This window comes from Mobula hypostoma, chromosome 2 (genome assembly GCF_963921235.1).
Source record: "Mobula hypostoma chromosome 2, sMobHyp1.1, whole genome shotgun sequence".
In the NCBI taxonomy this organism is placed as follows: domain Eukaryota; kingdom Metazoa; phylum Chordata; class Chondrichthyes; order Myliobatiformes; family Myliobatidae; genus Mobula; species Mobula hypostoma.
The window spans coordinates 4,264,900-4,278,806 of NC_086098.1; the positions used below are offsets into that span (position 1 = coordinate 4,264,900).

The 13,907-nt window shown below is 43.4% G+C and overlaps 1 protein-coding gene across 1 annotated transcript in view; it reads right to left on the minus strand.

The window, feature by feature from the left end:
• Nucleotides 1-13,907, minus strand: part of klhl32 (kelch-like family member 32) — a 276,783-nt gene that overhangs the window by 183,614 nt on the left and 79,262 nt on the right. Inside the window, exon 6 of the mRNA XM_063069988.1 lies at nucleotides 36-134. Coding sequence (XP_062926058.1) covers nucleotides 36-134 — 99 coding nt within the window. The remainder of the gene's footprint in view (nucleotides 1-35; nucleotides 135-13,907) is intronic.

The following is a 13,907-nucleotide window of genomic DNA, read 5'->3' on the forward strand; positions in this document are numbered from 1 at the left end:
AGCAGCCAAACGTACTGAATGAAAGAATGGCTCACCTGGATCAGGTAGTGAGAACAGAGTTTCAGAAGCTCCAGTAACTGAAGGTGGCTTCCTGCTGCAAGCACGTCCTGGACTACACCTGGCTCCAGTATGATCTGAAATTGAACAGGTACAGCTCTGCTGTTTAAATGAGGAATTACAGGAAGCCATGTGGCCTGTTGAATGCACATCAGCTTAACAGAGAAGCAACCCGCTACTCTCACTTCCCAGGCCCTTTTTCCTGCAAATTTTTTCCCTTCAGATATTTATCCAGCTCCATTTTGAGCACTAACATTCATAGTTCCCTCTAAGCTGTGCGCGTGCGCACACGTTTTTCAACCAGCGCACCAAAGAAATTAATGTGCGCACAAAAAGTAGTTACCTAAAATAATGCAGTAATTAATAATTATACTTATTGAAAATAACCTTTTAGCTAACTGTTTCTGTTAACTAGTTAGTCGGTTTTTCAAATACCTCAATGCACGTCACTAATTTACGTCACCTCACCTATCCTGTTCCGGTTTGTACAGCTGCATCACGGCGGCAGCTATGGTTGGCGGACAGTGTTCATATCGTAAAGTTTTCAAAGATCTGTGTCAAATCCTGTAAATAGCTTACTAAGTTTTTATTGGAAAAACATACTGATTCACTATGTCGAATCCAAAAGAAGCGGAGGGTGTGAAGTGCAAAAGAACTGCAAATTTGTTTATGTTGAATGGCTTAACAAAATAGTAGAAACTGCTACACCGAAAGCTCATGAGGTCATGAATGTTCATCTACGAGAAATATTTATGTATGATTTGGAAACTGGAGTTATCTGTTTGTATTGTCGTGATGCGAAAGTTGCTGGAGAACTTGCTAGTGGAAAGAAGTGGGATGATGTTTGGAAACTTGACTTTTTGAAGCGTCATTTGGCAAGTAAATCACATTTGGACAATGTACAAAAGCTCAGGCAACAGAACCAGTCATTACCCGTTACAGGAGTGCTACGCATGTTACGGTTGAGGGCAGATGAGCGAGAGCGAAAACGATCAAACCCAGAGGAGATCAAAGTTGAGGTTACAAGAATGGTCAGTTTTTGATTTCTCCGCAATTGCAGATTGTGACTTCACATTTGGTGATGAACAAATTAATGCCTTGTGTCTAAAATATCATGATTTTCTAGCTGAAAATATTGTAATAGTTAGACAGTTGAATGATTTCAAATTTTCCTTGCAAGAAAAAATTAAATCCAAACTGATTTCAAACTTTGCTCAAATGGTGGCATTTGTACTTCACAATGAACAGTTTTGTGACCTTGCACAGTTGATGGACATTGGGGGAACCTTTCTTGCGTCTAGTGCGGACTGTGAGCGAGGTTTTAGCCTAATGAATCAACTCAAAAACAAGCCGAGAAACCGTTTAGGTGAATGTCATTTGGATCTGTTACTGAGAATCAAAAGCTATCAATTGGATGGAAGTTCTATTAGTCTAGATAGATAAATGCCAAAGACAGGGGAGAGAGAAAATAACTGTGACTTAAGTATGTATGTTATTTTGTTGTTATTCTGTGCAGTTTTATGTCAAATATTTTGTAAACCTACATAAACTGTGCCATGTGTGCATTCAGTGTCACAGGAAAAAAGATTTGCACAAAATAATATTTTTGTGCACACTGACCACTAAAAATTAGAGGGAACATTACTAACATTGTATCTACTGCTGAGAGTGCCTTCTTGACCCTAACTGCTTTTCCTCAGGTGACAGGCAGCAGTGGAGGCCAAGTCATTGGGTGTACTTAAGGCAGCGGTTCTTGATTAGACAGGGCATGAAGGACATGGGGAGAAGGCTGGAGACTGGGGCTGAGAGGAAAAATGGATGAGTCGTGGTGAAATGGCAGAGCAGACCAAATGGCCCAATTCTGCTCCTTTATATTATGGTCTCAAAGACACAGTAACGTAGTGGTTAGCACAACGCTTACAGTACCAGCGACAAAGATTAAATCCCTGCCTTTGTCTGTAAGGAGTTTGTACATTCTCCCCATGACTGTGTAGGTTTCCTCCAGGTGCTCCAGTTTCCTTCAACAGTCCGATGATGTATCGGTTGGTAGCTTAAGTGGTTATTATAAAATGTTCTGTGATTAGGTGAGATTGGGATTGCTGGGCAGTGGAGCTCGAAAGACCAGAAGGGCCTGTTCCATGCTATATCTCAATAAATAAATCAACATAAACAAAAACACTTCATAATACTTTGAAATTCTTCATAGTTCCTAACTTGTTGAAGTAGTGAAATCATTTTATTTTCACTCCAAGCTGTTTCTGGCATCTCCAAGGCTGAATACTTGAAACCACAGTTTTGAAAGGAAAGTAACTCTTAGGAGACCAGATGGGTCCTGACCTCAGCTGAAGCCACTGTCAGAGCGTTCAAAATCCCACCATGAGGGTAGTGGATAACTGTCCATGATTCGGGCTAAGACCCTTCAACCAGGATCAGAATCAGGTTTATTGTCACTGACATATGTCATGAAATTTGTCGTTTTGCGACAGCAGCACTGAGCAATACATAAAATATACCATAAATTACAACAATAAAGATATCCACATATAAAATTAAATAAGTAGTGCAAAAATGTGAGCAGAATGGTGAGGTAGAGTTCATGGGTCCATTGGCCATTCAGAAATCTGATGACGGAGAGGAAGAAGCTGTTCCTGAATCACTGAGTGTGTGCCTTCAGGCTCCTGTACCTCCTCCCAGATGGTAATAATGAGAGGAGGGCATGTCCCAGGAGGAGGGGGTGAAAAAAAAGGCTTACTTCTTCTCCAAGGACCATCACTTTGTCATGATGGAGAGCTTTGTGAGCTTAACCATCTGGCACTTGGCTCCTGGTAGGGTCACCCATGGCGGAAAGGTCAAGGGAGAGGTTCCTGGCAAAGAACGATCCAACCACGAGCTCAACGGTGGAGCTGGCAGAAGATGACGACACGTCACAATGGCAGTGAAGGTGGAGGAAGGCTTCAGCAGGGGAGGGTCCCCATTGGTCTTGCATGCCATGTCACTGGACCCTGACCCCAATCTGTCAAAGACCATGTGGTGGTTGCCCGTGCAGCAACCTCCCCGCGTTAAACAAAGTTGTGCACAGATGACCTCCACGAAGAGAATCCATCATAACATCCCGGATCAGCCTCTATAGCCAACTGAGGACCAACGAATAGACAACCCCTTGGGAGAACATCGTACTCAACTCCAGTGATTGAACTAATTAACTAATATTTAATAAATATAAAGCAAAAAGTATACAGGTCCACATACTTGATTATATGCAAGATGCTAAAATATATACAAGATACCGGCCTATAGGCACCACAGCAGCCTAGCGGTTAGTGCAATTACAGTTCACGGTGTTAGGGTTCAGAGTTCAGACCCGGCATCTGAACGTTCTTCCCATGAAATGCATGAGTTTTCTCCGGGTGCTCCAGTCCTGTGATTAGGGACAATTCATCATCAGTAAATTTACAGATGGTATTTGAGCTATGCTTAGCCACACAGTCATGGTATAGAGAGAGTAGAGCAGTGGGCTAAGCACACACCCCCTGAGGTGTGCCAGTGTTGATCGTCAGCGAGGAGGAGATGTTATCACCAATCCGCATAGACTGTGGTCCTCCGGTTAGGAAGTCAAGGATCCAATTGCAGAGGGAGGTACAGAGGCCCAGGGTCTGTAAATTCTCAATCAAGATTGTGGGAATGATGGTATTAAATGCTGAGCTGTAGTTGATGAACAGCATTCTGATGTAAATGTTTATATTGTCCTGGTGGTCTAAAGCCGTGTGGCGAGCCATTGAGATTGCGTCTGCCGTTGACCTATTGTGGCGATAGGCAAACTGCAATGGGTCCAGGTCCTTGCTGAGGCAGAAGTTCAGTCTAGCCATGACTAACCTCTCAAAGCACTTCATCATTTTAGATGTGAGTGCTATTGGGTGATAGTCATTAAGGAAGCTCACATTATTCTTCTTGGGCACTGGTATAAGTGTTGACTTTTTGAAGCAAGTGGGAACTTCCGCCCATAGCAGTGAGAGGTTGAAAATGTCCCTGAATACTCCCGCTAGTTGATTGGCACAGGTTTTCAGAGCCTTACCAGGTACTCCATCAGGACCTTCCGCCTTTCAAGGGCTCACCCTCTTTAAACACAGCCTAACATCGGCCTCTGAGGCAGAGATCACAGGGTCATCAGGTGCAGCAGAGATCCTCACAGCTGTAGTTATATCCTCTCTTTCAAAGCGGGCATAGAAGGCGTTGAGTTTATCTGGTAGTGAAGCATCACTGCCATTCATGCTATTGGGTTCGCTTTGTAGGAAGTAATGTCTTGCAAACCCTGCCAGAGTTGTCGTACATCCGATGTCACTTCCAACCTCATTTGAAATTGTCTCTTTGCCCTTGAAATGGCCCTCCGCAAATCATACCTGGTTTTCTGGTACAGACCTGGGTCACTAAACTTGAATGCCAAAGATCTAGCCTTCAGCAGACGACGTACCTCCTGGTTCATCCACGGCTTTTGGTTTGGGAATGGAAAGTTAGTCTTTGTGGGCACACACTCAACCACATGGATTTTAATGAAGTCAGTAACAACTGCAGCATACTCATCCAGATTCGAAGACGAATCCCTAAATACAGTCCAGTCCACCGATTCAAATCAGTCCTGTAGGTGCTCCTGTGCTTCCCTTGTCCATATTTTCTTGGTCCTCACTGCTGGTGCTGTAGCCTTCAGTCTCTGTCTATATTCAGGGAGGAAAAGTACAGCCAGGTGATCAGATTTCCCGAAGTGAGGGTGTGAAATAGCACAGTAGGCATTCTTGATGGTGGTGTAGCAATGGTCCAGTGTGTTGTTTCCTCTGGTATTGCAAGTGATCTGTTGATGGTAATTGCTTCATGATTTTTTCAGACTGGCTTTGGTAAAATGTCCCTAAACAATGGTGAAGGCGTTAGGGAGTGCTGTTTCATGCGTGTTGATCCCATTGCTCAGATCATCTAAAGCCTGATTGACATTGGCCTGAGGTGGAATGATCCCGCGACCAAATTGATCCCGGAAATCTCCCTCGGTAGGTAAAAAGGATTTCCCATTGGCAGCTCATTCCACACTCTCACGACCTTCTGAGTGAAGAAGTTTCCCCTCATGTTTCCCTTAAACTTTGTACCTTTCACCCTCAACTCATGGCCACCCAACCTCAGTGGAGAAAGCCTGCTTGCATTTACCCCATCTATACCCCTCATAATTTTGTATCCCTCGATCAAAGGTCCCTTCCAGCTTCTACATTCCTAGGAATAAATTCCTAACCTATTCAAACTTTCCCTACAGCTCAGGTCCTTCAGTCATGGCAAAATCCTGGTAAATTTTCTGTCTATTCTTTCAACCTTATTTACATCTTTCCTGTAGGTGGTTGATGAAAACTGCACATATTACTCCAAATTAGGCCTCACCAATGTCTTATACAACTTCCCAATTCTTGCACTTAATACTTTAATTTATTAAGACCAATTTGCTAAAAAAAACTTTCTTTATGATCTTATCCACCTGTGATGCCACTTTCAATGAATTATGGACTTGTAATCCCAGATCCCATTGTTCTACCACACTCCTCAATGCCCTACCGTTCACTGTGTAAGACCTACCCTGGTTGATCCTTCCAAAGTGCAACACCTCGCATTTGTCTGCATTAAATTCTGTCTGCCATTTTTCAGCCCATTTTTCCGGCTGGTTCAGATCCCTCTGCAAGCCATGATGGACTTCCAGTTTTGTTTATTATTCCATGAGCAACCTTGAAGGGGACAACAACCTTGTCATAGATTTGGAGGCTTGCATGTCTCAATGGCTCATAAAGCTATGCTGGCTGGAGGCAGGGCTGTATGCTTTGGCTCTTGGTAGGGTCATTCATGCCACACAGGTCAAAAGGTAGACGTCAAAATAAAACTAGTCCACCAGTCCTGCATAATTGGGATGTTACGATGTGCACTGGTAATTTCAGAACACAAGAGCGGAGGAAAGAGAGACTCCAATGTAGAGGCAGCGACCAGAATTTATTCATACGAATTCCAACAGAACATCAGTGACTGACACCACGGGACGTAACAGCCTCAAAACTAGGACCCAGTGATTAGCACTGCTTAAATATTACAATGACACAAAATCCCTGAGCTTATCAAAATAAACTTACCAAGTTTAAACAGAAAGCACCAGGGGTATTATAAAGAGCAAGTCATTCAAGAAAAACATGAGGAACTCTAAATAGAAGAAACATAGAACATAGAAAACCTACAGCACAATACAGGCCCTTCAGCCCACAATGCTATGCTGAACATGCACTTACTTTAGAAATTACCTATGGTTACCCATAGCCCTCTGTTTTTCTAAGCTCCATGCACCTATCCAGGAGTCTCCTAAAATACCATCTCATATCCGCCTCTGCCGCTGCTGCCGGCAGCCCATTCCATGCACTCACCACTCTCTGCGTAAAAAACTTACCCCTGACATCTCCTCTGTACCTACTCCCAAGCACCTTAAAACTGTGCCCTCTTGTATTAGCCATTTCAGCCCTGAGAAAAAGCCTGACTATCCACACGATCAATACTTCTCATCATTTTATACACCTCTATCAGATCACTACTCATCGTCTGTCGCTCCAAGGGGAAAAGGCCAAGTTCACTCAAATTATTCTTGTAAGGCATGCTCCCCAACCCAGGCAACAACCTTGTAAATCTCTTCTGCACCCTTTCTATAGTTTCCACATCCTTCCTGTAGTGAGGAGACCAGAAATTATTAACAAATTTCATTAAAACAACAATTAACCTATTCAGGTGCTCCAAAAACCTCAGAGCCCAGCATTTTTTGGCTCCCTTTACAGGCCCAAAGAACTTATTACGGTACTCCACTCCCTAAAGCTGGCACCTGAAAGCCCAGGGAGACCTGAAAACTCGAGAGTCAGGGACAACTTGAGAGAGACACCTGTGAAACCGGAGATGGAAACATGGGGAACAAAAGGGAGACATGAAAAACCTTGTGAGAGACTTGGGAACCTCAAGACAGGCTTGGGAGTCCTCGAGATGGGGAAAATATTGAAAAGACCTTGGAAACCTCAAAATCTCCTTGGAAACCTTGAATGTATAGACAGAGATACTTAACCCAAGAAACATAAGAACATAAGAAATAGGAGCAGGAGTAGGTCATCTGGCCCGTCGAGCTTGCTCCACCATTCAATAAGATCACGGCTGATCTGGCCATAGACTCCCCTCCACCTACCTGCCTTTTCCCAATAATCCTTAATTCCCCTACTACGCAAAAAAATCTATCCGAACTTGTCTTAAACACATTTACTGAGGTAGCCTCCACTGCTTCATCGGGCAGAGAATTCCAGAGATTCACCACTCTTTGGGGAAAAGCAGTTACTCCTCATCTCCTCCGAAATCTACTTCCCCAAATCTTGAGGCTATGTCCCCTAGTTCTAGTCTCACCCACAATGGAAACAACTTCCCTGCCTTTTTCTTAGGAAAAATTATGAAAGGGATAGATGTTTCTAGATTTCCTCTCAGTCTTCTGAATTTAGGCGAGTACAATCCCAGGTGACTCAATCTCTCCTCATAGTCTAACCACCCCACCCTCATCTCTTGAATTAATCTGATGAACCTCCTCTGCACCACCTCCAAAGCTAATATATCCTTCCTCAAGTAAGGAGACCAGAACTGCACACAGTACTCTAGGTGCAGCCTCACCAGTACCCTGTACAGTTGCAGCATGACCTCCCTGCTCTTAAATTCAATCCCTCTAGTAATGAAGGCCAACATTCCATTTAACACAGACAAAAAACTGGAGGAACTCACCAGGCCAGGAACAGCACTATGGAAATAAGTACAGTTGACGTTTCAGGCCGAAACTCTTTGGCAGGACCCAACATCACATTTACCTTCTTGATAGCCTACTACACCTGCAAACCAACTTTTTGTGATTCATGCACAAGCACTCCCAAGTCCCTCTGCACAGCAGCATACTGCAACGTTTTACCATTTAGATAATAATCTGCTCTTCATTTTTCCTTTCAAAGTGGATGACCTCGCATCTACCAACATTGTACTCCATCTGCCAGACCCTTGCTCACTCCCTTAACCTATCTCTGTCTACAGACTCTCCGTTTTTTCTGCACAATTTGCTTTTCCACTCAATTTAGTATCATCAGCAAACTTAGATACACTACACTCAATTTACTCTTCCAGATCATTAATGTATATTGTGAACAGTTGCGGGCCCAGCACCGACCCCTGTGGCACACCGCTGACCAATGAGTGCCAACTAGAGTAACACCCATGTATCCCAACTCTCTGCTTTCTATTAGTTAACCAGTCCTCTATCCATGCTAATACATCTCCCCCAACTCTATGCATCCTTATCTTATGGATAAGTCTTTTATGCTGCACCTTATCGAATGCCTTCTGGAAATCCAACTAAATAATGTCTATCTGTTCCCCTCTGTCCGCTGTACTTGTTATATCAGAATCAGGTTTAATATCACGTCCTGTGACGTGAAATTTGTTAACTTAGCAGCAGCAGTTCAATGCAATACATAGTCTAACAGAGAGGGGAAAAAATAATAAAATAAAACAATAATAAATAGACAAGTAAATCAATTAAGTACATTGAATTGATTTTTTTAAATGTGCAAAAACAGAAATACTGTACATTAGAAAAGTGAGGTAGTGTCCAAAGTTTCAATGTCCATTTAGGAATTAGATGGCAGAGGGGAAGAAGCTGTTCCTGAATTGCTGAGTGTAATCCTCAAAGAACCAGTAAATTTGTCAAACAGGACCTGCCTTTGCTAAAGCCATGGTGCATCTGCCTGATGGATTCATTTCTTTCCAGATGCCTCACTATTTATTCTTTAATGATAGCTTCAAGCAACCTAACTGGCCTATAGTTACCTGCCTTTTGCCTACATCCTTTTTTGAACAGTAGTGTGACATCTGCCATCTTCCAATCCACCCGGACCTACCCAGAGTCCAGAGAATTTTGGTAAATTATCGTCAAAGCCGCTACTATAACTTTTCTTCTTTCAGTTAGTCCTGACAAAGGGTCTTGGCCCGAAACGTCAACTGTACCTCTTCCTAGAGATGCTGCCTGGCCTGCTGCGTTCACCAGCAACTTTGATGTGTGTTGCTTGAATTTCCAGCATCTGCAGATTTCCTCGTGTTTGCGACTATAACTTCTGCCATTTCTTTCAGTACCCCGGGATGCATTCCATCAAGACTCGGAGACTTACCTATCCTCAGACCCACAAATTTGCTCAGCACTACCTCTTTAGTGATAGCTATTGTATCAAGGTCCTCATCTCCCATCGCATCCATAACATCTCTCTTTGGCATGTTAGACGTATCCTCCACCATGAAGACCAACACAAAATAGTCATTCAAAGCCTCTGCCATTTCCTCAGTACCCAATATCAAGTTCTCTTTCTCGTCCTCTGAGGGAACTACGTTCACTTTAGCCACCCTTTTCCACTTCATATAATTATAAACCTTTTCCTTCTATCTTCCATTCCTTTATTGCTTGTTTTGTGGTTCTTTATTTCTTTTTAAAGTTTTCCCAATCTTCTTGTTTCCCAGTACTAGAAACATTGAAAACCTACAGCACAATACAGGCCCTTTGGCCCACAAAGCTGTGCTGAACATATCCTTACCTTAGAAATTACCCAGGGTTACCCATAGCCCTCTATTTTCCTGAGCTCCATGTACCTGTCCAGGAATCTCTTAAAAGACTCTATCGTATCTGCCTCCACCACCATCACCAGCAGCCCATTCCACACACTCACTACTCTGTGTAAAAAACTTACCTCTGACATCTCCTCTGTACCTACTTCCAAGCACCTTAAAACTAGCCCTCTCGAGTTAGCCATTTCAGCCCTGGGAAAAAGCCCTGATTATCCACACGATCAATGCTTCTCATCATCTTATACACCTCTATCAGGTCACCTCTCATCCTCGGTCGCTCCAAGGAAAAAAGGCTGAGTTCACTCAACCTATTCTCATAAGACATGCTCCCCAATCCAGGCAACATCCTTGTAAATCTCCTCTGCACCCTTTCTATGGTTTCCACATCCTTCCTATAGTGAGGTGACTGGAACTGAGCACAGTACTCCAGGTGGGGTCTGACCAGGGTCCTATATAGCTGCGACATTACCTCTCGGCTCCTAAACTCAATCCCACGATTGATGAAGGACAATAGAGCATATGCTTTCTTAACCACAGAGTCAACCAGTGTGGCAGCTTTGAGTGTCCTATGGACTCAGACCCCAAGATCCCTCTGATCCTTCACACTGCCAAGAGTCTTACCATTAATACCATATTCTTCCATCATATTTGACTTACTGTTGGCAATTTTGTACACACGAGCTTTTAGTTTGATGTCTTCTTTTATTTCCTTAGTTATCTGAGGCTGGCTCTTCCCACCCTCACTGTCCTTGCTTTTTACTGGAATATACTTTTGTTGAGCACCATGAAAAATCTCTCTGAAAGTCTTCCACTGTTCTTCAACCGTCCCACCATATAGCCTGCATTCCCAGTCTACACTAGCCAAATCCTCCCTCATCCTATTGTAGTCTCCATTGTTTAGATTAGATTAGATTAGATTCAATTTTAGATTATGAGGACACGCAGTCCTCTTTTATTGTCATTTCGTAATGCATGCATTAAGAAATGATACAATGTTCGTCCAGAATGATATCACAGAAACACAAGACTAACCAAGACTAAAAAAACTGACAAAAACCACATAATTATAACATATAGTTACAACAGTGCAAAGCAATACCATAATTTGATAAAGAACAGTCCATGGGCACAGTGAAAAAAAGTCTCAAAGTCTCTTGAAAGTCCCATCATCTCACGCAGACGGTAGAAGGAAGAAACTCTCTCCCTGCCATGAACCTCCAGTGCCGCAAACTTGCCGATGCAGCATCCTGGAAGCACCCGACCACAGCCGACTCGAGTCCGTCCGAAAACTTTGAGCCTCCGACCAGCCCTCCGACACCGAGCACCGTCTCTGCCGAGCGCTTCAACCCCGGCCCCGACAACAGGCAGCACGCAAAGCCAAGGATTTGGGGCCTTCCCCTCCGGAGATTCTCGATCACACGGGAGCAACGGCAGCGAAGCGGACATTTCAGAAGTTTCTCCAGATGTTGCTCCGTGCTTCTCACGTCTATCGCCATCAAATCAGGATTGTGCGCGGTACCTACTTACAAATACGATATCAATTCGGAGCGGCCGCGTGCGCTGCGTCACGCCGCCATCTTCTCCTCCCAACTTCATTGTCATTGTGCCGTGTACAGATACAAAGCCAATGAAATGCAGTTAGCATCTGAGCAGAAATGCAAAGAATAGTGTTATTTACAAAACAACTGTGAATAAAAAGTAAGTGCTACAGCACACAAATATAAAAGTTCTGAGACAGTACAATATGGGTGCAATACTGCTTAGTGCTGTGATGTGAGGTTCAGCAGTGTCACAGCCTCAGGGAAGAAGCTCTTCCTGTGCCTGCTGGTGCGGAAGCAGAGGCTCCTGTAGCGCCTGCCGGATGGGAGGAGAGTAAAAAGTCCATGATGAGGGTAGGATGCATCCTTGATAATGCTTTTCACCCTGCCCAGGCAGCGTTTATGGTAGATGTTCTCAATGGTGGGCAGTTGGGTGCCGATAATCCACTGGGCAGTTTTCACCACACGCTGGAGTGCTTTGCGGTCCAGTACGGGACAATTGCCATACCACACTGAGATGCAGTTGGTGAGTATGCTCTCAATGGTACAGCGGTAAAAGCCCGTCAGTATCCTGGGACAGAGGTGAGCTTTCTTGATGCTCCGCAGGAAATAAAGGCACTGCTGTGCCTTTTTGATCAAGATGGAGGAGTTCAGGGACCAGGTGAGATCCTCGGAAATGTGGACACCAAAGAATGTGAAGGCTTTAGATCAAACTATTGCGCACTCCATTTGTATGAGAAGCTCAATCATACTGTGATCACTCTTTCCAAGAGAATCCCGAACTACAAATTCACTTATTTTACCTGTATCATTGCACAGGCCCAAATCCAAGATAACACGTTCCCTTGTAGGTTCAGTGACATGTTGTTCAAGAAAGCCATCATGGATGCATGAAGTCCTCCTCAAGACTGCTCAACCAACTTGATTCACCCAATCTATGTGCAAGTTAAAGTGCCCCATGATAACTGCTGTTCCATTCTAACATGCCTCAGATATTTCTCCGTTTATTGCCTGTGCCTCTGTAATGTTATTATTCAGTGGCTGATAGACAACACCCACCAGTGATTTTTTTCCCTTTAATATTCCTAATCTCTGCCCAGATGGTTCCAGCATTTTGCTCCTTAGGTCTTATATCGTCTCTCACTGATCTTATCCTTAATTAAAAGCACTACCCCACCTCCCTTACCTTCCTGCCTATCCTTCCGTACTACCTGATATCCCTGGATATTTAATTCCCAATCGTCTCCACCCTGCAACCACACCTCTGTAGTGGCTCCTAAATCACACCCCTTTGTACTGATTTGTGCCACAAGTTCACGGATCTTGTTTTGAATACCACAGGTATTCAAATAAAGAGCCCTTACACACATTGTGCTTTTAAAATCCTGCAATATTTTTCTCTTTTTACACTTGACTTTTCTTCACTCCGCTCTTACTTTTTCTCTTTATCTTTTGAGTTTTCTTTACCTTTATCCACACTTTCCTATTTTACTTTATCCATACTTCTCCAATCTCCCCCACACCATTTAGTTCAAAGCCCTGCAGTTATAAGCCTTCAGACCTAGAAGAAAACAGTGAAAACATGAAACTGGAAACCCAGGGGAAGATCCTGGAAGGGCCTTGCTCATAGAGTTTTACCATTCACTATTTTTCCAGAGGTAATTAGGATACATAAGGTTGTACTCTCAGTTTTACAGATTGAGACAGCACAGAGAGGCTCTTCTTATCACTGAGCGAGCTGGCTCACTGTAGGTTTGTTTCATTTGTGGCACAAAAGCTCAATTTTCACAGTCTGTACTATGACTTCCATCAAGAAGTTAAATGTAAGGTCGCCTACTGTTGATAGGGTTACTTTACTCGTTTGCCCACGCCAGCCAGGGATCAGATTTTGGAGCAGGACCCTTCAGGGTTGCTGACTCAAGTTACTCTTTCAGGAGACACTTGTACACTAGAATGTTTGCTACCATTAACATCAGAACAGACAGACAGGAATTCTGTATTGTAGTCCGTGCCACTGCATTTGTTCACATACAAATTTAATACGATTATTCTCGATAGCGTCCTTCCGAACATTGATTTGGCATTAACAAAGATGTTAACAATACTTGCAAGAAACAACATCAGGAAAGGGAAAGTTCTTTCAAAATTTACATTATTGAGTTGAATGCTGATTTGTTGAATCAAACAAACTCTGTTGATAAGAGTTTGAAGCTCTCATTTGTTTCGCAGACCTGAGTCACAGGACCCAAATGCTTACAACTTGAAAAGCTCAGAATGAAGACAGGAGAAACTCAGAACATAGACTAGAGACACTCAGAACGTGGGCCTGAAATTAGATGGTATTCTTATCGAAAGCCACCCGATGTCAAAATGCAGCTGTTCAACCTCCACTGGGCCCATAGCTTGGTGGGGTCCTTCTGCCACAACGTGCACTGGCAATATCGGAACCCAAGTGGACAGTCGAGAGTTTATTCATAATTCCAAGCAACATCAGAAGATGTAACATTCTCAAAACTGTGATGATCAGGCGTCTGCTTAAATAGTAATAGTAACTTGGAATCCCTGACCTATCAAAATAAAAAACAAGCTTAAACCGAAAGCAGCAGGAGACCACATTACAAAGAGCGA